General features: G+C 45.3%; 1 protein-coding gene across 1 annotated transcript in view; it reads right to left on the bottom strand.

Moving 5' to 3' along the window:
• Positions 1-9,220: 9,220 nt before the first annotated feature.
• MARCO (macrophage receptor with collagenous structure) overlaps positions 9,221-22,465 on the bottom strand; it is a 179,090-nt gene continuing 165,845 nt past the window's right edge. The window contains exon 13 of the mRNA XM_078682381.1: positions 9,221-10,098. Within this exon, the coding sequence (XP_078538507.1) occupies positions 9,965-10,098 (134 nt within the window). The 3' untranslated portion in view covers positions 9,221-9,964. The remainder of the gene's footprint in view (positions 10,099-22,465) is intronic.

Below are 22,465 nucleotides of genomic sequence, written 5' to 3' on the forward strand. Positions count from 1 at the left end.
TATCCTACGGTAAAAATATAGTACATTTTTTCTTAATAATGTGTTTATATATATATATGTGTATTAACAAATCAATATGTATTATTTATTTTTTTACTTACATTAATTATTTATTATTTTAAAGTTATTTATGTATTTTAAGTATGTTTAAGTTAATTATATTTATAATTTAATTAATTTTTAATTAATTTAAAGCTTTTTCAAAAATTCGAAATTTTGACTAACTATATTTTTTACATCGATATTTTTGATTCAATATTTTTGTACTTGATTGGAGATAGCAGGTCGATATTTTGGTATTGTATATTTTTACCTCGATATTTTGGTAGGTCGATATTTTGGCATTCTATATTATGTCAGTGATTCCTAAAAAGCTCTAGCTTCAGGAGTGCGTGAGAAAAGAAACAAATTCTACCGGGGTCATCTATGTAAGCCCCTGAAACACTCAAGGTGACAATAGAAAGTTACATTGAAGGATTCAATGGGGTATACTGCACTTCTGGCAGCCCCCAAAGGACATTTCATCAGGTTGGTGGTGCCCCTGGTCACTGTAACAAAAGGAACAATTGATGGACAGAATGCTGAACAATGCAAGCATATACACCCAGTCACAAGGTTGTGGGTTTAATCCATTGTTCCTTTGCTCGCCACACCACCCCAGTTTGGACCTAGCCATATGCAAAAACAGTCTTGACCCTGTTCCCCATGCGATCAGTCCAGCCCGAACTGCTAAGCCAGGTCCTCCCTGGACCAGAAACAAGCATACTGGGACAGGTTTCAGGGCATCAACCCTCACCAGCCAAGCTAGCTTGAATCCAGTGGCTCACTGAGCACGGGACCCACGTCTGGGCATACCCTTCCAATTTAGGGCAACAAAAGGAACAATTGATGGATGGAATGCGGAACAATGCAAACATTCACCCCAGTCGCAAGGATTTGGGTTAAATCCATCACCGTTCTTTAGCCCACTCTGCCACCCCAGTTCAGACATGGCCATATGCAAATCAGTCTGACCCTGTGCCTCATGGGAACAGTCCAGCCCGAACTGCCAAGCCATGCCTTCCCTGGACCGAAATCAAGCTTCCTAGGACCGGTTTCTGGCATTACAGCCGTCTTCAGCCAGGCTTACTTGAATCCAGTGCCAAAGTGAGCAAGGGACTCAACGTCTGAGCATACCCTGCCAACTCATGGCAAACAAAGCGGTACAAAAGGGGGTGGTGATGGACGGAGCATCCGAACCAATCAAACACCCAGTCAACAGATCTGGGTTTAATCCATCACCGTTCTTTAGCCCACTCTGCCACCCCAGTTCAGACATGGCCATATGCAAATCAGTCTGACCCTGTGCCTCATGGGAACAGTCCAGCTCGAACGGCCAAGCAATGCCTTCCCTGGAACGGAATCAAGCTTCCTAGGACCGTTTTCTGGCTTTACAGCCGTCTTCAGCCAGGCCTGATTGAATCCAGTGGCAAAGTGAGCAAGGGACTCAACGTCTGAGCATACCCTGCCAACTCATGGTGAACAAAGCGGTACAAAAGGGAGTGGTGATGGATGGAGCGTCCGAACCAATCAAACACTCACACCCAGTCAACAGATCTGGGTTTAACCCATCACCGTTCTTTAGCCCACTCTGCCACCCCAGTTCAGACATGGCCATATGCAAATTAGTCTGATCCTGTGCCTCATGAGAACAGTCCAGCCCGAACTACCAAGCCATACCTTCCCTGGATAGGAATCAAGCTTCCTAGGACCGGTTTCTGGCATTACAGCTGTCTTCATCCAGGCTTGCTTGAATCCAGTGGCAAAGTGAGCAAGGGACTCAACGTCTGAGCATACCCTGCCAACTCATGGCGAACAAAGCGGTACAAAAGGGGGTGGTGATGGACGGAGCATCCGAACCAATCAAACACTCACACCCAGTCAACAGATCTGGGTTTAATCCATCATCGTTCTTTAGCCCACTCTGCCACCCCAGTTCAGACATGGCCATATGCAGATCAGTCTGACCCTGTGCCTCATGGGAACAGTCCAGCCTGAACTGCCAAGCCATGCCTTCCCTGGACCGGAATCAAGCTTCCTAGGACCGTTTTCTGGCATTACAGCCGTTTTCAGCCAGGCTTGCTTGAATCCAGTGGCAAAGTGTGCAAGGGACTCAACGTCTGAGCATACCCTGCCAACTCATGGCGAACAAAGCGGTACAAAAGGGGGTGGTGATGGATGGAGCATCCGAACCAATCAAACACCCACACCCAGTCAACAGATCTGGGTTTAATCCATTACTGTTCTTTAGCCCACTCTGCCACCCCAGTACAGACATGGCCATATGCAGATCAGTCTGACCCTGTGCCTCATGAGAACAGTCCAGCCCGAACTGCCAAGCCATACCTTCCCTGGATAGGAATCAAGCTTCCTAGGACTGGTTTCTGGCATTACAGCCGTCTTCATCCAGGCTTGCTTGAATCCAGTGGCAAAGTGAGCAAGGGACTCAACGTCTGAGCATACCCTGCCAACTCATGGCGAACAAAGCGGTACAAAAGGGGGTGGTGATGGACGGAGCATCCGAACCAATCAAACACTCACACCCAGTCAACAGATCTGGGTTTAATCCATCACCGTTCTTTAGCCCACTCTGCCACCCCAGTTCAGACATGGCCATATGCAGATCAGTCTGACCCTGTGCCTCATGGGAACAGTCCAGCCTGAACTGCCAAGCCATGCCTTCCCTGGACCGGAATCAAGCTTCCTAGGACCGTTTTCTGGCATTACAGCCGTTTTCAGCCAGGCTTGCTTGAATACAGTGGCAAAGTGAGCAAGGGACTCAACGTCTGAGCATACCCTGCCAACTCATGGCGAACAAAGCGGTACAAAAGGGGGTGGTGATGAATGGAGCATCCGAACCAATCAAACACTCACACCCAGTCAACAGATCTGGGTTTAATCCATCACCGTTCTTTAGCCCACTCTGCCACCCCAGTTCAGACATGGCCATATGCAAATCAGTCTGACCCTGTGCCTCATGAGAACAGTCCAGCCCGAACTGCCAAGCCATACCTTCCCAGGATAGGAATCAAGCTTCCTAGGACCGGTTTCTGGCATTACAGCCGTCTTCAGCAAGGCTTGCTTGAATCCAGTGGCAAAGTGAGCAAGGGACTCAACGTCTGAGCATACCCTGCCAACTCATGGCGAACAAAGCGGTACAAAAGGGGGTGGTGATGGACGGAGCATCCGAGCCAATCAAACACTCACACCCAGTCAACAGATCTGGGTTTAATCCATCACCGTTCTTTAGCCCACTCTGCCACCCCAGTTCAGACATGGCCATATGCAGATCAGTCTGACCCTGTGCCTCATGGGAACAGTCCAGCCTGAACTGCCAAGCCATGCCTTCCCTGGACGGGAATCAAGCTTCCTAGGACCGTTTTCTGGCATTACAGCCGTTTTCAGCCAGGCTTACTTGAATCCAGTGGCAAAGTGAGCAAGGGACTCAACGTCTGAGCATACCCTGCCAACTCATGGCGAACAAAGCGGTACAAAAGGGGGTGGTGATGGATGGAGCATCCGAACCAATCAAACACTCACACCCAGTCAACAGATCTGGGTTTAATCCATCACTGTTCTTTAGCCCACTCTGCCACCCCAGTTCAGACATGGCCATATGCAAATCAATCTGACCCTGTGCCTCATGAGAACAGTCCAGCCCGAACTGCCAAGCCATACCTTCCCAGGATAGGAATCAAGCTTCCTAGGACCGGTTTCTGGCATTACAGCCGTCTTCAGCAAGGCTTGCTTGAATCCAGTGGCAAAGTGAGCAAGGGACTCAACATCTGAGCATACCCTGCCAACTCATGGGGAACAAAGCGGTACAAAAGGGGGTGGTGAAGGACGGAGCATCCGAGCCAATCAAACACTCACACCCAGTCAACAGATCTGGGTTTAATCCATCACCGTTCTTTAGCCCACTCTGCCACCCCAGTTCAGACATGGCCATATGCCACCGTCCATCACCACCCCCTTTTGTACCGCTTATAACAGATGATCAGCCATGGAGGTTTATGCAACAATTATTAGCCTGAGGCCATGCTTTAATCTTTTTTTTTTTACTGAGTGACAGACCCCAAGCAGGCACCGGTGATCTCCCATGCTAGGGGCCAAGGAGTGAGCCCTAATCCCTCATGGCCACCACCGGCTCCTTCTCCCCCAGCCCAATTTCACTGGCTTTGGGTGGGAGCCAGCAGTTTTCTTTCCTCCCACCTGCATGCAGCCTAGATAAGAATAGTTGACTGGGTGATAATCCTGCTGGTCAGCAGAGTAATTAACTTAGCCATGCAGAGGGTCAAAAAAGCCAGGAATCTATGTAGGACTTGAGTCAGAGAAATGTTTCAACTCTAGTGCCAGACAAAAGTGACTAGGAATCTGCACTCAAGATCCATGTTTACCATAGGATTTTTGCTTCCTGCTAGTCTCTAGGCCTTACTATAGCAAAACTGTACTTTGTTACAGATTTCACTCACAATGTGTACTACAGTTAAACACACACCATTTTCATTCAAGCACTATGGATTTACAATATGAATGCCCACACCCATTAAAATGCCTACACCAGATCAGCACCAATCCCTGAAAATTCCCTTGTGAGTCAGGCTAACTGTGTGCAGAAACCAAACTGAGCTGTACAGTACTCCCACTAACTCATCCTACACAGTTGCATGCTCACATGCAGCCAACCCATAGCCTCTTACCCCACCTGTGCATCAGAAGGTTATGTTTGTGGGGGATAGCACTCCAAATCCATTGCTCTCTAAAGTTTCCAGTGAGTGAGACTTACAGTAAAAGTCCCAAAATCTGGAAAGCCAAAAGCAAAAAAATCCAGAGGGTTAAATGAAATGAGCAGCAGTCCAGATCTCTTTCCTCTTCCTGAACCCAAATGATTGCTGTGATTTCTTTTTTCAAAATCAGACTACCCTACCACAGGGCTTAATATCGATGAGCACAGCATGGACCTGGATTGCTATGTAAAGATTCTGCTCGTGGCTCTTGAAACAAGATTGTTTCGGCTGAATTGACTACCTGCAGTTCCTACTTGCCTACTACTGTTGTCTACTACAGTAGAATTCCCCAAAATGGAAAAATATTTTAGGCGACCACCCACTCTCATTGTGTGAGTCCTCGCATTGTCAAGATTTGAATGGAGGAGTGCACTGATTGAAGGAACCTTGCTGAGTTTTGTTGGAGTTTTGTTGGAGAGAGGCCACCTACCTCATGCCCAAAGCTGAGCAGAAGCTGAGCTGGACTACAGAAAAGATTTTTTATACGCAAAATCCTGCTTTTATAGCCGGATAACATATTGGGCTCATAGATTTACGGGCTTTCATTGATTTTTTTAATCGAATTCCTCTCACTGAGATTGAAATCATTTACATCAGGAGAAGGGAAGGTGCATGTTAAGTGCCCTTTGAGATGCATATGATTTCTAGGACTGCATCCACATATGCCACCTTACTGCAGTCAATGCACTACATGTGGTGGTCACAGCATATAATCTATCAAAATAAATATCAGAGAAAATATCCACCTTCTGAACGAGTGGCAGAGCAGGCTGATATCTTCTGTAATTGTTCTGACATGGTCTAAAAATTAATTTAATAATGACTGTACAATGTAGATGGAATGGTATTAGCGCTAATGAAGAGTTTAAACATCAAACAAGAAGTTTTGATTGCCAACCAACTTCAGCTTTTAAAAACCAGGGGTCATATTATCAAGAAAGTGCGATACAGTATCGCCGCTTTTATCGGCAGGAAACTGCCGCTAAAGCGTCGATAATGGGCTTGATAATATGCCCTTGTGAATTCCCATAGAAGCCCAGGTTCGGGTGTTAACCTGGGATCTATGGGAATTTACAAGGGCATATTATCAAGCCCATTATCGCCGCTTAAGTGGCAGTTTCCTGCTGATAAAAGCGGCGATAATGTATCGCCCTTTCTTGATAATATGGCCCCAGGTCTGATAGAAAAGAGCCCACATGAATAATGGCTTTCTGGGGAGAGAAGCCATTTATCAGTGAATTCCTGTTAATTACTGGTGGGAATTCTTCTAGAAAGTGATATAACAGATATCTTTTCAAGAAAAATATAGGGAATGTGGCATTTTTTGACCTCCTTCCACTCTCTGGTTAACAGTGGTGTACAGTCTTAGGTAGTGGTAGATACTAGGAATCTTTTCTTTTCTAGAGTTGAAAAATAATTCCTCTATTTCCTGGGGATTTGTCTAAGGAGATGGAATGATTGCATTAAATGCAGAAGCAGTTAGATCAGTTCTGGTTCTTTTACACATTTTTACACATTTGCCCATGCAGTCTTCTTCCTTTTGCTCATCGCCCTCTTCTATTTGAAAGTGAGTCTCTTGTTTTGAAGCTATTGCTGAAGCTTGTCCACTCATGGATTTTATAAAAGAGGGAGCATAGCCTGAAGAAAGGGGTTCTGCCTGATCTTCAGTGTCTACGTTAGAAAGAGGAGTCTCCTCCAAATAATGCCTTACACAAGATCCCTTGCATGGCTGTATTGTCAGGGGAATTGCAGGAAACGACCACACAACAGCAATACACACAGGAAACTGGCAGTCACTACCTCAACTGCTCCATTTCTAAGGCAATGGTCTAATGTGCCACCTATCGCTCTTGTGATATCCTTCTATGTTTGACTCAGGCAGACTGGCCCGCCCGATGCTTAGTCGTGGGTGAGGAATATTCCAACGCGTTGCTTGCACGTGGTAAAGGGATAATGATGCTTGAATAAATGGGACTGTCCACGAATCCATACCTGTACACCACACACAGCACATGAGACCGGCATCTACTTATATGTATATTGTCTTCGCAACCACTGGGGCAAGAACTTTTAGGGTCTTGTTTCAGCAGCACTGAGCTTGACCATAAACTAAAACAAAAAAACACTCAACTTCATACTTGGAATAAGCAAACCACCTACCAACAGAAGAGAAATACAGGATATATATCCTTTGAAATTATAATTGTTTTGTTTTTGTGTTTGACATACATTTGTGACCATGCTCAGTATTTCTCCTGAACACGACCCTCCAAGAACAAAGCTTATCAAAATATTGTCGCCATCACTGTCTATCCAACCACTAGCTTTGCGTTTAGATTAGGACAGTTGTGCACCTTCTACTTTCGTTATTTCCTAACGCTGCATATTGGTCTTTGATCTTTTGCATTTTTCACATTTTATATCCACACATACTGCACATTGTTGTTCATTTGTCTCGGCATGATCAAGTTTCAGCACCAACCACGATTTATAAATTTCCAAACAACTGATATCCTTAAGTAAATTATCCTATAAGTGATATGTGTTGGCTTCTTTGTGTGTTGATTTAGATACTGAGGGGCATATTATCAACAACTAGCGATATTTATCGCTAAATAGGCTTAGCGACATTATTTTTATCGCCGAGCATCGCCGGATTATATCGCAGAGATAACGTGCTGTTAGCAACGTTTATTATCTCTGAAGCGATAACATTTCCGGCGATAGCGGCGAAATGCATGAATATCGCTGTAAATCCAGCGATATTCAGGCATTATCGCTAACAGGGACTAAGGGGTCGATTAGGATCACGGACGGACTTGAGTCCGTCCGCGACTCCAGAGTAGGAGGGAACGTACGCATGGGCTGCAGCATTCCCTCCGTGCAGATTAGGATGTGACCGCCAGGGTGGCGGTCCCATCCCCTATCTTTAACAGTGCTGCGGGTGCAGCTTCAAGCTGCACCCGCCGCAATGTTAAAAATGCATGCACCGCATTTGCGTGCACAAAGCGGCAGGCATCGCGCATTGCCTGCTGCTTTGTTCATGCAAATGCAGGGGGGTACCATAGGTACCCCCCATGTGCACCCCCCACCCCCCCTTCACCCAGGTCCGTATGCATTTCCACAGCGGAAAAGCCGCCGCGGAAAAGCATACATTTTACGCAATCCTAATATGGCTGGTGGTGTCTGATAGACACCGCCAGCCATGTTAAAGCTTTTCTGCCGGGGTCGGAAGGCGACCGCGGCAGAAAAGCTGCGGACTGAATGCAAGACCCACCAGCCATCCTAATATGGCGGTGGGTCTTTCCAGGCTCCGTGGCGGTTTTCCCGCATCCTCCGGGCCAGCGGTGGCTTCCGCCGGCCCGGAGGATGCGGGAAAACTGCAATCATAATAGGCCCCTTAGTCTGAATATTCACCTCCCATTGGCTATACAGTGTAAGAACTGGTCTGAGCAGGCGTTAGGTTTGGAGATATTCGCGCTTTGCTCGAATATTTCCATCGCTATGCCTGAGTTGATAATAGGCAATAGCGTTGTTAGCGACTGCTTTCAGTCGCTAACAGGTTGGGTACGCCCACTTTGCATGCCATTAGCGATAAATAATGCTGACATGCAAAGCGGGCCCCACACCGCTCGCTATCGCCTACAAGCTGTCGCTAACTGCTGTTAGCGACAGCTTGCTAATAGGGCAATAGAACTATCGCCGCTTAGCGGCCGAAAACAGCCACTAAAGTGGCGATAATCTCTCATCGCCCGCCTTGATAATATGCCCCAACATTAATTAGAAGGGGTGATTTATTTGTCCCAAAAGATACGCTGTGACCGTTATAAATAATTGAATAATAATGCTGCAGTGAAGCAGTGCTGTCTGTTTATTATATACTCTAGGTTCCCGGGAAGCACATAGATTATCCCCTGTTGTGATAAACTACCAATGGGATTTTAGTATCCTATCAATGGTCTGCAACCACTTCGTATGTCACAGACCTTTATTGATATCTTTCCGGGTTCCAATGCTGCATGCCGTCTCTTCTTAGAGATTCGGGAGGCGTCACAAGGTAGTTATTGTATTTGCAGGTCACAGAGACACGTGGGACTTACATTGTCTCTTTTCTACTTTGTGCTTGTTGTTTTTCCACTCCCACAGTTTGCATTTTTTTTGTACTGCAGGCTTAACGAGGGCAAAATCCTTTGTTACCTCTGGTCAAATGTTCTGTGCAGAGCCTCCTCTGCTACTTAAAGCTGGGTAACGCTATAGCACATGAATGAAAAAAATGGTTTCATAAAAACAACTCATTAGGTATTTTGAAATGTGAGAATTTTCAAATTAAGAAAAATGTATGTATCTGTAAGCGCCTTTAATTAAACAGTATATAGTAGAAATAGACAATCACATTATTTCCTTGGTTTTATTTATTAGAACTTTCATATTCAGTTAACATAAAGTTTCACCAAAGCCAAGTGACAGTTCTGTCAAAATGTTTCCCCAGCCTGCTCCTCTGATAATATTCTTTTAAAAGGTAAGCAAAAGTTTAAAAAAATTTACAAACATGTTCACAATTTCAATTGTTACACCTCTCTTCTGGTCTGATTGAAAGTATTGCAATGAAGTCAGAGAAACAATCAATCCAGTGAATACCCTTAAGGTTCAAAACAGGAAAGCCATTGCTTGAACAACAGATATTTTTCTATGCGTAAAGATGATTTATATATTAAGCCACATTTATAAAAGTTGTGGAATATTTACAAAATTGCTGTACAGTATTCTCCCTTAGTGAAAACGATATTTCAGAACATTTCATGAAAACATGCCACTGCGTTTGGTTATAGAGCCAGTTTGCTTTGATGTTTGTTGAAGTTCTCTGGAGTTATTGACTTGTAGGACAAAAAAAATCATCCTGCCGCTAGTATGTCGTCTCCCTGCTTCCAATTGTCATAGAATTCACTGCTTTGCATTCTGGGACCTGTAGTCCGGTTTTATCTCATTACAGATTCCGAAGTACGAGAATGAAAAGCAAAATCTTGGAATGTATGAGCTACTCACACGTGGGCCTGGAAAACTTGAATATTCGGTCACTGTAGGAAATACGTTTTCAATAGCAATTGCGTTTGTATCTTGGACATTCAGGCTGAGCATAATTATGTGGCACACTGGACGCCAGCGTCTTCACTGTGATTACAGTTGTGGTCTCCCAATGGTCTTTTCGGACAATCGAAGATTGATGATTCCTGTCCAGTGCATTTGACATCATCTAACCAGATTTTCCCTGAACCTGTTAATGACGATTATAACAACACATTAAAGATTGTTTTAAAAATGTTTCAAATCACAAAGAAGCCATATTTATGAAAACCATGAATCTGAGAAAAGCATAATTTTCACAAACAGGTGGATGTCTCTGTCTGTGTGAAGAGGGTGTTGTAAATGATCTTTCCACTCGCCATCTTCTCTGACGCTGCTGGCTCAAAGAGGGGTGAGTGAGATGAATTCAGCCTGGATAGAAGGGGTCTGGTGTCAGTGTCTCCATGGGAGTTTGTAATGGGCTTCCCAACTTGGGGATAGTTTACATAGACTGACCTGGTGGTGCTGCATGTTTTTTGTTAAATTACATTTGCAACATTTGGGTCCTTATTTATAGTTTGGTGGATGGACTATTCCATCAAAACATGACAGATAATATTACAAATGCTGATGGTTATAAAGCACATATAGGGGCAGATTTATTAAGCACTAGCGTTGTCATTGCGTCACGCACGTCGACATAAGGCAACCCAAGATCGGAAGTGACATTTGCAAAGCCACGCAAATAGAGTTTTGTATTTCTTTCTGTCACTTTTCAGCCGCAGAGTGACACAAGGCAGCTGCTTGCGCTGCCTTCTGTTATCCTGTGTCAGTTGCGCGTTGTTACATTGGTGGAGCATGTGAGGTCCCTTGAATCCACCCATTTACTATGACACAATCTCAGGTTTACTAAAGTGGGTAAACTTGGGTTTGCGCCAAAATTGTGAGATCTTTTGGATAAACAGCTCTGTGAAGACTTCAAAGTCAAATAATGTACCTAAAAAAAGACTATAGAAATTTATGTCAAGACAGAGGCTCATATTATGTATGTTTAATTAAATAGCAACCACAAAATTTAACATTTTTAAAGCATGAATAAAGCAAAAACTAGAATACTCAGCACTCTCTAGGATAAAACTACCAAATGAAGTGCACAGGTATACCATTAACATCTTGTAAATAGGTGAGTCAGTCTCACTTCTTTCTTGCTACTCCTGCAGTCAGAGAGAGTTGTGTTTTTAAATTTGTTTCTATCACATTACAGTTCATATTGTTGTATTGTGCCTTTTTAGGTTTCACCTGCAGAGCGCTTAGCTGTGCTTGTTAAATCTATTGTTTTTAATATAAACTTAAAAGGGTCTTTCCTTGATTTTCTTTGGTTTTTGTGCTTGCCACTTCCTTTTCCTCTCTATGTATTGGCTGTGAGCATATTTTCATGCATTTACCAATGCTTGTTCCTAATCTGCTTCTCTTAAAGTGTCCCGAAGCCAAAATACTATTTATATCTACTTTGGTGGAACTATTTTTTCCATTAAGTTTGCCACCTTCTGCCTACCGCTTATTTATATAGCTCAATTTGACCACCCGAGAGATTAAGTGATTTTCCTTGGATCACAGGATGTTGCCTTACGGGAGACTCATACCGAGATCCCCAGCTCTGGAGTCAGCAACTGTGGCCTCTGTGCCACCTCCTCTCCACTCTCAGGAAACTTGTTAGGGAGCCCTTTCCTTCGTCCTGGACGGTGATTGATCAAAACAGCTTATTGTTCATCTCATTGGTGAAACCAATGCATTGCCAATGCCTGTTTCATCTGTAACTTTTTCAACAGGGCGCCTGAGCATTCGACTTTCGAGCATCTATGCAGGAGCCTTTCATCGGCTTTTCGTTTCCTGAATTCTTTTAACAGTTTCGTGGAGAGCTTACCTTCTGGTCTACCTAAATTTTAATGTCTATTTCCTCAGAACCTTAGTTCTGGCTCGTTTATATTTATATTGTCTTCAAGGTTCTCATGGCTTAAATGTCAAGAAAGAAAATAGGACTTTCTCTTGTGACAAGCAACTGTGGGGCATATTACCAACAACTAGCGATAATTATCGCTATGTTGGCTTAGCGGCAATATTTTGATCGCCGAGCTGTGGCGATTTTTATCGCTTAGGAACCTTGCTATTATCAAGGTTTATCTCCTAAGCGATAAAAATCGGCCGAAATGCATGAATATCGCTGAAAAGTCAGCGATATTCATGCATTACCGAGCTAATGCTCTTAGCCATGTTATCCACCTACCATTGGATAACATGGCTAAGAACTGATACCATTGGATAACATGGCTAAGAACTGCTCAGGGGCAGGTGTTAGCTTTTGGAGATATTCGCGCTTAGCGCGAATATCTCTAAAAGTTGGTAATAGGAGATAGCGATGTTAGCGACTGTTTCCAGTCGCTAACATCTCGGCACGCCCACTTTGCATGTCATTAGTGATAAATTTCACTGACATGCAAAGCGGGGCCCAAGATGGTAGCTATCTCCTACTAGCTGTCGCTAGCTGGTTTTAGTGACAGCTAGGTAATAGGGAGATAATTTTATCTCCGCTTTCTTGGCTTTTAAAGCCAAAAAAGCGGAGATAAACCCCCTTGATAATATGCCCCTGTATCTTTACTCGTTTCACAACCAGCAGAGGTAATTGGAGTACTTTCTTCGTCATTTGGTTCTACAGTGAGTGTTTTCATGGTCTCACAGTCTAGAGGCAGTAAGGATGATAATGAAGCTTGTTGCCCATTAGCTCTTTTTGTTAAAAGTAGAAGAGATAATGAAAACACTGATCCAGTCTGCTGGTAGTAGCAGTACTCTTGACTACTCTCAGCAAAGTCTCAAATGCTATCATGATGAATATATTGACATTTTCTGGAAAAATATATGCTAACCTAAAAGCCTTCCAATATAATCTGTAAATACAAGCCTCTGTTTTCTGATAGGTGTGGCACAGCAGGCAGAGTGGCTGACTCCTGAGAGTGGTGTTTATGGTTCGATCTCTGCCGCCGGGACAGCTTAGCTCAGCACCATGTGACTCTGGGCAATAGCTCACATAATCTCCCCAACAGCCCCACATGCCTTGAACCCTTACGGGGTATTTTGTTTGTGCTTTACAAATAGGAATTATAGAAGTACCTGTTGTGTTGATTTCCGACGTTATCTGTTCTATGCACGAGAATGCGCAGCTCTGCACAGAAGGTGGCTGTCAGGCAAGCCCAAGATTGTATTCTTATGTATATTTGTTGAGCTGGAACCGTATACAGTACTACTTAGAAATCAGTCGGAGTTTGAGTCAGATATGAATATGTATTCTCTCCTGATTCAGACAGGGACGCTCATGATGGCACAAGTTTAAATTGGTTTTGTCACAATAGATCTAAAGTATAGCATTACAGCATTCTTCCAAAGTTCCTCTATGCGAACTGGCCTCTTTTATATCAATGAAAACTTCAGGATGTGGTGAGTAAACTACTATTCAACACTTCTTTTTACTTTTTAACCATCTTTCGTTGACTACCATACCATTGGAGCTGATTATATCTGGTGATCTGTGAAATTTAGTATATTTTCATTTCATGTGGTCCCTGGCTCATGGAACCAATTCTCTTGAGCCCCAGAAAGTAGAGGTGAACTCCAAGAGTCAGTTGGCTGACTTCTTGTCACATTACCAGAGCCACAAAAGCTGAATGAGCCTGTTCAAGCCACAATCGCCTTTTCACCACTGATCGCAACCAATCGCCGACGGGCAGGCCATTTGACCAAGCCCTGAAGCTCAAAAGTTGCACCCCAGTCTGCTAGACCTGGGAGAGTCATCAGAGTGCAAATTAGTTGCCCAAGACAGACAGTAGCCTTGGCCAAAGATAACTGCTGGTTTTACGGTGACTTGAGACCAGTAGTCTAGTAGACACTGGACTTTTGGTGGAGCAAAGAGGACTTCAAGGGACATCGCCAACTGGGACCAAATTCGCCCCACCTGGACCATGGACCAATGAGTAGCTCCAGGAAGACCCCTGTCGACCGCACAGAATTCTAAGCAACTTACAGCATCTTCAGCATCCTGTAGCTCTGGCATTAGGACCACTCTGTTGAAGTCAACGACGGTTCGTCCATGGAGCCTGGAACTGGACATCAGAATGCCTTGGTGCCAAAGTAACTGCCCCAATGCTGCTCATTTACTCCCCTTCAACCTTCCTCTTGTTGCATTTGGTCATCCAAATGGGACGGAGTAGCCAAACACAACTCTTTAAAAGTTTACGTTTCCAAACTTTGGTGTTACCAATGATTGTTTGCATTTTCAAGTAAAAAGCTGAGATTTGCTTTTTACTGAAAAATCTTTATCTCTGGAACCCTCCAATGGATTTATGCTGTCTAAAAATTTATAAAAATAAGTACTAACTTTAGAACTTAGTATCAGATTTCTTTCATGATGCATGACTTTCTTATTTTGTTGTTTTGATACTTCTAAATATTTTACACTTTATTTTTTATTTAAGCCTTATTGCTTGAAACCCCAGCTACCCAGGGTTGAGATGAGACTGACTGGACACAATTTGGTTCCATCAGTGTATTTAACTGTGAGGTTGCACAACTAAACATTATAATACACCATATTTGTTCACATTCTTGCCTAGTGGGGAGAATAAGAACTCGGGGCCTGACCCAGAAAGGTCCGCCGCATTCGTGGAAAATTCTGCCAAATTCCGCCGAGTACTGCGAGCGGGCGAAGTTTTATAATATTAATTAAAAAAATGTATTTAGTATTTAGTATGTCGCTGTAAAGAAGATTTTCGCACTCTCTTGTTGTATATGTAGCTCATAACATTGCACACTAGATGGCACTGCTTCATTAAATAAATATGACTGCAAAAATCTATGAAGGTATAGGTGATCCCTCCAAGCGGCCTCATTTAAGTATTGTGATTGCTCAGGAAATCTGAGAATGGACGAAATTTGTGAAAGCATGAGGGAGTAGTAAATGCACACAATTGTATAACATGCATGGAGAAATAAGCACCTCTACCATTGTGGTGCATTTATCACCCTTACCTTCATACTGGTGAATGTGTTTCAAATGGTGATTTGCTGAATAAAATGCTTAGGGGCAGATTTACAAGCCCCCCTGGTGGCGCAGGGGGTTCCTCCATATTTACAAGGACAGGAAAAGCCACCCAGCATGACTTTTCCTCTCCTTGTAAATACGGCCCCTTCACACGCAGCACTTTGCGTTGAAGGAGCGTTCCATGGGTGTTCCCACGCAACACCCAGGAAACAAGACGCATCTCCAGATTTATGAGAAATCGTAAATCTGGAGATGTGTCTGAATGCTACGCCACCCTAGAGGCTACGCCACCCTAGAGGTGGCGTAGGGAGGCGCAACGAGGAGAAATGTTTTCATTTCTCCTCGTTTTTTCCTCTTTCAATGTGTGCTGCATTCTACAGCACGCATTGAAAGAGGAAAAAGCCTTTAGTGATTGTTTTTGTGCATGAAGGTGCCCCTTCCTGCACAAAAATAATCTCCCCATGGTGCAGGCATCCTTGCACCATGGTGCAAGGGTGCCTGCTCTGGCGTTTGGCAGCTGTTTGTCTGCCAGCACAGGAATGCGACATTTTCTTGTAAATATATCGCATTCCTGTGCTCTAAGAGTGCAGCCAAAGTGCTTGTAGATCTGCCTCATTCTCTTAAATTAAAAAACTTTCTTAGCAAAAACAGGATAGCATTTCTATGTAACAAAAACAAGCCAAATCTGCACTGAACGAGTAGAAGAAAAAACACTCAAGGGCAGATTTACAAGCCCTTTCACCTCATTTGCGCCGCTGTTGCGTCACTTCTGTGACGTAGTGGCGGTGTAAACCATGCACCACGTTGTGCCCTATTTACAACGTGATGCATCTAGGGAGATGTGTCACGTTGTAAAGCCCTGCACTACATGAAACCTGCGTCAGGTTTCATGTGGGCGTTCCGGTGCAGGGATGGGCGTTCCGGTGCAGGAACGCCTCGGAAAAGTGCTTGAGTGAAATCTACAAGATTTCACTCAGTCACTTTTCCGACACCGCCACGTCAACACCTTGCGCCTGCTTGAAGCAGGCGTGAGGCTTGACGCACCATGTTAGACATGGGCAGGGTTGAAACAGTGCTGGAGTTACGGCGTGCCCGCGGCACAACTCCAGCACTGCGCCAACCTTACACCGGCAGATGCGACACGCATCCTTTTATCCTTGCGCCATGACGCGCCGCATTGTAAATGGGGCGCATCTGTGGTGGCGCAAGGGTAAACTTGCGTGACGTATCTTTTGTGGCGCATCCCTGCTGTTTTGCAGGGATGCGCCAGGAAACGTAAATCTGTCCCTTAGTTAATAACAGAATTGATTCTAAAAGGAGATCTCAGTTGAAGAAATGTTAAACATGTAACTTGAAGTTTCTTTTTTTTTTACTACAGAAATAACTTTTTTCAAAGATTGGTCATTTCAGCAAATTAATTTGCAGTCAGAAAATAAGCACAAGACAGTTGTTTCATTTCACTTTCCCTACATCACTGAATCCATTTCCAATACGCATACCGGACCCTTCTTCCAGCGACCGTTCCTGGCCAGTGCTTAATACAGTGAGTGGGAACTCGGCCACGTTCTTCCTTAAGGTTAGGCAGATGGCTGATGTACTGAAATGCCTCTATTCGCGCCACTCTAAGGGAAAGCGGAACGTAGGCAATTTCCGTAGATCCCTGGGGCTCGAGGCACATGGCTGGTGGACATTTCCTATCGATGCTCCGTGCTCAGAAATGGCCCAGTGCCGACTGTCATTTCTCTCTCCCACCCCTTCTCTGGACCCCTCCTGTGATCAACCAGTGGAGAACAGATGACGTGGAGGCATCCACTGTGCTCCGATAACAGGCTGCACGAGACCTAACAACAGGCCTCGCCTCGCGCTAGTACTCATCCTCATGATAGTGACAGATGAAGGCCCGAACCCTTCAGATGCAGGTGGTACAAACTAGGCCTCATTTATGAGGTTTTGCCGTAGGGAAGCGCGGCAGGCCTTCCTGCTGCGCTGCCAACGGCAAGCATTCCTGTCCCTTTCCCCTGCGCAGGCGCACAATGGGCTGCTGCGCCAGCGCAGGCACCTTTGCACAATGATGCAACGGTGCCGGCCTTACAGGATGATTATTTTTGTACAGGAAGGGAAACGTCTCTGTACAAAAATAATCACAAGAGGCTTTTCCTCTTTCTATGTGCGCTGCAGAATGCAGAACACAAAGAAAAAGGAAAAACGAGGAGAAACCTCCCCATTGTGCCTCCCTTACACCTCCCCTGGGTAGGCGTAAGCTTTTGGCACTGCCTTAGATTCACGATTTCTCGTAAATCTGGGGTAGTGTCAAAAGGCCATGGATGTTGCTGGGAACGCCCCCAGCAACACCCATTGCACGCCCCTTTAACGCAGAACACTGCGTTAAAGGGTCTGATATTTATCAGGCAGCAGTACGCCAAAAAAGTGGCTTAGTGCTGCCTGATAAATATCACACAGGCTTTTGCGCCACGGGACTTCACAAAAAGTGAAGTGCCGATGGCGCAAGGGGCTCATAAATGAGGCCCTAGGGAGTTTATTACCAGCCCCTTGCGCCGCCAGTGTGTCACTTTTAATTTTGGGAAAAAGTGACGTACCGGTGGCACAAGGGGCTTGTAAATAAGCTGAGTGCAGGGTATGTGGTGGAATGGAGAATGAATCACGGAATCCTTGACCCCTCTGACTGCTGCAGCGAGGCTTGCCTTGGGCCTCCTGAAAGGTCTGGAATTGGAGTTTTAAGAAAGGTAGCATGATGAACTAGAACCCCTAGCTACTCAACTGGCAATAATAATCATGCCTGGTATTGCCAGCACATGTTATTTGGCTCTCTTAAGATGGTGTTTTACGTGTAAGAGACAACTCTGATTCAAAGTGGTGTTCCTATGAAGTACAAATCTGCTTTGCTCCCTAACTCGGTGTGGTTGCTCTCACTGCGGGACTTCAGCCTCTGTAACCATGACTTCAAGGCGAGCCTACCTTGGCCTGGCTGCTTCCCTTTCCGTTGCTCAACCTCAATCTGGGGGGGTGTCAGTGGACAGCCTGGAACAGGTCTGGCTGCTGCCTAAAGCCCTACACACCAACCGCTCGGTATAGTCCCTTCTTTTAAGTATTCACTCCCTGCTACAACAACATATAGTTTTATATATATTGCTGTGGACCTGCAGCTTTGAATCACCAAGGCAAAGCAACTGTGAGCATGTGTGTTTGGTCCTTAATGCTGTGGGCATTTAGCTTTTGATACCTGGCTATGTCTGCAAATTCAAGGCACTCTAAATAAATTAATTCTGTATGTGCGCAACGGCCTCCCTGTGTATGCCCGTTTGCGAATGCCTAGCATTGTTTCTACTGATATATTTGTGTACGTAGGGCTTACTGAATGCAATAGGGGCCTGCAGCTTTTAACACTGAGACGAACAGCTTTTCTGTGTATGCGAATACCCTCCATTGCTATATTGATACATATGTGAGTGTGCACATCCGCGACCAGGCTGCTTGGATCCACTGTGGTTAACACGTTTCTACATGTGTAGACTGGAGACTTCTATGTGCACCCATCTTGTGAGTACAACAAATCATTCTTTATATAGCACCTACAGCAAGGACATGTGGCTTTGAAGCACTGTCTAAATCGAGTTTGACGTACGTTTAGTGAGTGCAATGGCTTGTACAAACCCGGGAACAGAAAGGTGATAGTGGTAGGAGGAGATAGGACATGGTTTTAAATTAAATTTCAGCCTTGGGTCTCTGGCAGAGTGGCTGTGAGCCCATCCCCTCCTGGCTTTGAATAAGCCGGGGTGCAGAATGAGGTCAGGCCTGGTCCCAGCAGGGGCCTTGTGTTCTTCATTTGCTTCTACAATTGCTGCACACCTGCTGTACCTGGGAGCAGCCATCAGGTGTGAGTGCAGACGGGCGCACGTATATGTCCTGTCAGGCACATCAGCAGAATATGAATGTCTCTCCACTGCCACACTGTAATGAAACTGTACACTGAAAGCTTAATGTGCAGCCAGGCGTGGCAACTGCAGAAAACATCAGTAACCTGGTGTGAATGACAGCGGTCTGTAAATGTTCAATATGCCACAGTATTTGTCCATTCCACCACTCATCTGATGCACAGTATAAACGCTGTACTCCTTATTTCTTTTCACTTGGGCCTGTTGGCTCGCAGGTGAATGACGGTAAACACTGCCATACGGAGGAGTGGGGGTTTGCCAAACTCCGTGCCCCACTTGGAGTGTGGGGTAGCAAAACTAAGTGTCCCCCACCCGGGGAGTGAAGTTTTCCGCCCAGGCCTAGTATTTTCAAGAAACCCCTATGACCCCAAATTTCCCAAAGGCATTGTTCCTAGATAAGTTGATGGGAACGACATTGGAAAATGGATAGCATCCTATCAAAGGGCTCGAAGGATGGGAGGGGTGGGTGCCCAACACTGTGGCTCCTTGCTATGGGAAATGGTGCCACCAGTGGGGTATGTGACATTTAAGGACGAGGTAGCTGATTCTTATCCACACATGAAGAAGACACTCATTGACCTGTTTGGTCTTACTCCTGAAGAACAGAGGCAAAGATTTATGAACACTCACAAGAGGGCAACACAGACATGGGTGTAGTACTTTGTGGATGCCTCTTTGAGGTTACTGGAGGACTGGATAGAGAGTGGACGATTATAAAGGGCTCTATAATTTAACTGTCATTGAGAAGTTACACCAGCATCTGGAAAATCCCAAGCTATCTAGTCCCAGAGAACTGGGAAAGATGACTGGCGCATGAGACCCACTAGGGGGCCCAAAAAGTATGGTAGTGATCATAAGAACGGAGGACCTTTAGGGAAAATAAGGGGTAAGGATAATAAGTAGAGGTTGGTGGAACTTGCAGAGTTTCACTCTGCAGAAATCCACAAAGTTACATAACAACTCAGTGAGATTCCAAAAAGTTCTGCCAACAGGCAGAGAATATGCAGTTCACACTGCTCATACTGCAATTTAGAGGCAGTAGCGTGAGGCATGCTGAAAATTCAGCATGAACAACACCATGCATTGTGCAAAAGTGTGCACCCGTTGGCTGCTGCTCGAGTAGGAAATCTACTCAAGTGGCAGCAAATCCACTCAAGTGGCAGCCCTCTAACCATGCCCGCTCGCTATAGCCTGTGTTAAAAAATCATGCTCAGATACGCCAGTTCTCATTTTCATTTTCTGGAGCCTCGCAGTCAAAACATTCTACCACGTTGCAATTGCTGGAAATTGGCCAGAACTCCATGATAAAGAGTAAGGCTGTGTGACTGTTAGAAATGGGATCTCTGGTTGGCTAAAGCTTGTGCCAAAGCCAGGTAGAGACCACCACTCTAGTCAGAGCAAGGAGTTACACACCAAGATAACCCTTGCTCACCCCCTTGGTTGCTTGGCACGAGCAGTCAGGCTTATCTTGGAGGCAATGTGTAAAGCGTTTGCGCAACACACACACACAGCAGCAACGTGCTAGGCACACCACGAAAGAACTTCACACAAGGTTATTGTTAGATTTTGGGGTTGGGCTGGTTTCCCCCGCCACTTCTCTCTAAGGCAGGTTCCTGGCACTCCCTCTCAGGCTCCAGGTCCTCTTCAGCACCCCTACTGGCTGCCATTGACCGGGTGGTCACGCACGCCCAGTCAGGCAGATCCACCATCTTCAAGTGAGTACTCTTCTCCACCTTTTCCCAAGGGGAGCTCTCCAAATCGTTCCCCAACAAACAGTCAACCGGCCTGGTGAGCCTCACAGCTACCTGAAGAGTACCAGACACCCTTCCCACTCAAAGGGAACCTGAGCCATTGGACAATGACTCTCTGTGTTGTCGGCGGCAGCAACTGGGCAAAATGCATGTGGGATAATCTGCTCTAGAGAGACCAGGTGACACGTGACAGCTGTCACACTGGCTCCTGTATATCTAAGAGCCTCCACCTTTTGGCCATTGATGGTCACCCACTACCCATATTTCATTGTGTTCCTGGGCAGCTAAGCTTCTGAGACCATCTCACAGTCTCCTAAAGAGACAAGGGTCTTCTGTGCGGGACCCCACCCACCTTGGACATCAATCTCCTCCCCCAAAGCTACACTAGCCATCTGTTGGGGCAGAGCACCAGTGGGAGCAGGTTTTCCAAACAGGCGGCACCTGGTATTATTTGCCTTATGACCCAGGTCACCACACTTGTAACATTTCAGGGTCCTCTGGGGAACAGGACTACCTGTCGGGCCCCTTGCTTTTTCTTAGGAGGAGGCTGGGAACATTTCCCTTGGTTCCCTTGGGGACTACTTTGGGGCCCTTTGCGGAACTTCTTTTGTTTACCCTTGTCCCCCCCACTCTTCTGCTGGGGACCCTGCCCACCTTTGGCTGAGTCTCCCATGTGACCCTTGTGGACCCAGGTGCTGACCCATCGGTCCGCCTCCTCAGCAAGATTCCTAGGGTTAGTCAGCATGCTATCTATCAGAGGCTGACGCAGCTCTGGAAAACAATTATCAGACAAGTGCTCCCATGCAATCAAATCAAAGATACATTGAAAATCGTTAACCTTGCTGCCCTTCACCCAACCATCCAATGCTCTGGAAAAGAAAGTGACATATTCAACCCAGATACTGTTTTCTAACTTTTTGCATTTCCTTAACCTCTGTCTATAGAGTTCAGAGGACAAACCATATCTAGACATCAATGCATCTTTCATGTGGCTGTATGAATTGTGGACTTCAGAAGGCAAGTCTAACTATGTGTCCCGCCCCTCACTAAGGAACCTTCCCAAACAACCCCGCTCCCCAATCTCTCTCAGGGACCCAGTGGGAAGACATGGCTACCTCAGAGGCTCTGAACCACTGACCAATATCATAATGTTTGTAAAACTCCTTCACCACATCTTTGGGAATATACACACTACTTTCCATAGGCACTGAAGGTACGCTGCCACCAGAGGGAGTAACCTCTAAACGTTTGGTTTTAAACTCCAACTCCCTGAAAACTTTTTCATGCTCAAACTGTATTTTATTTTCTTCTATAACTAACCTCCTATTTTCTATCTCCAGTTGCCTATTCACCTTGAACTTGGTCATCTCCATTTCATGACTTCTTGATCTCTCTCTGTCCTCCAACTCCTCTGGTGAGAGACTCTTGCCAGAAGAAATGCTACCTGCGGGGGAAGGTACTTTCTTTCCTCTTGAGCCCAATGACTCTTCCTATTGTAGAACTGCCTGTTCATCCCCCTCCTCAATTTTAGGGGTTTTCCTTGCTTTTGCCCAAGCCCTCAGCACCTTGTAGGATTCTTCCTTCACTCTGAACCCAGAGGTGGAAACTTTGAACTTTCTGCAGAAGTACTTAAGCTGTGAGACTTTGTTGCTTTCCAATTTATCTTATTCCCATTCAAGATCAACAGAGGCTATGGATTCTGCTCTCTCTACTACAACTGAATCAGGCATCTTTCAAAAATAGGAAAAAAATGCAAACAGGAATCCACCAACAAGTATGTGGTTG

Source organism: Lissotriton helveticus, chromosome 3_1 (assembly GCF_964261635.1).
Source record: "Lissotriton helveticus chromosome 3_1, aLisHel1.1, whole genome shotgun sequence".
Classification (NCBI taxonomy): Eukaryota; Metazoa; Chordata; class Amphibia; order Caudata; family Salamandridae; genus Lissotriton; species Lissotriton helveticus.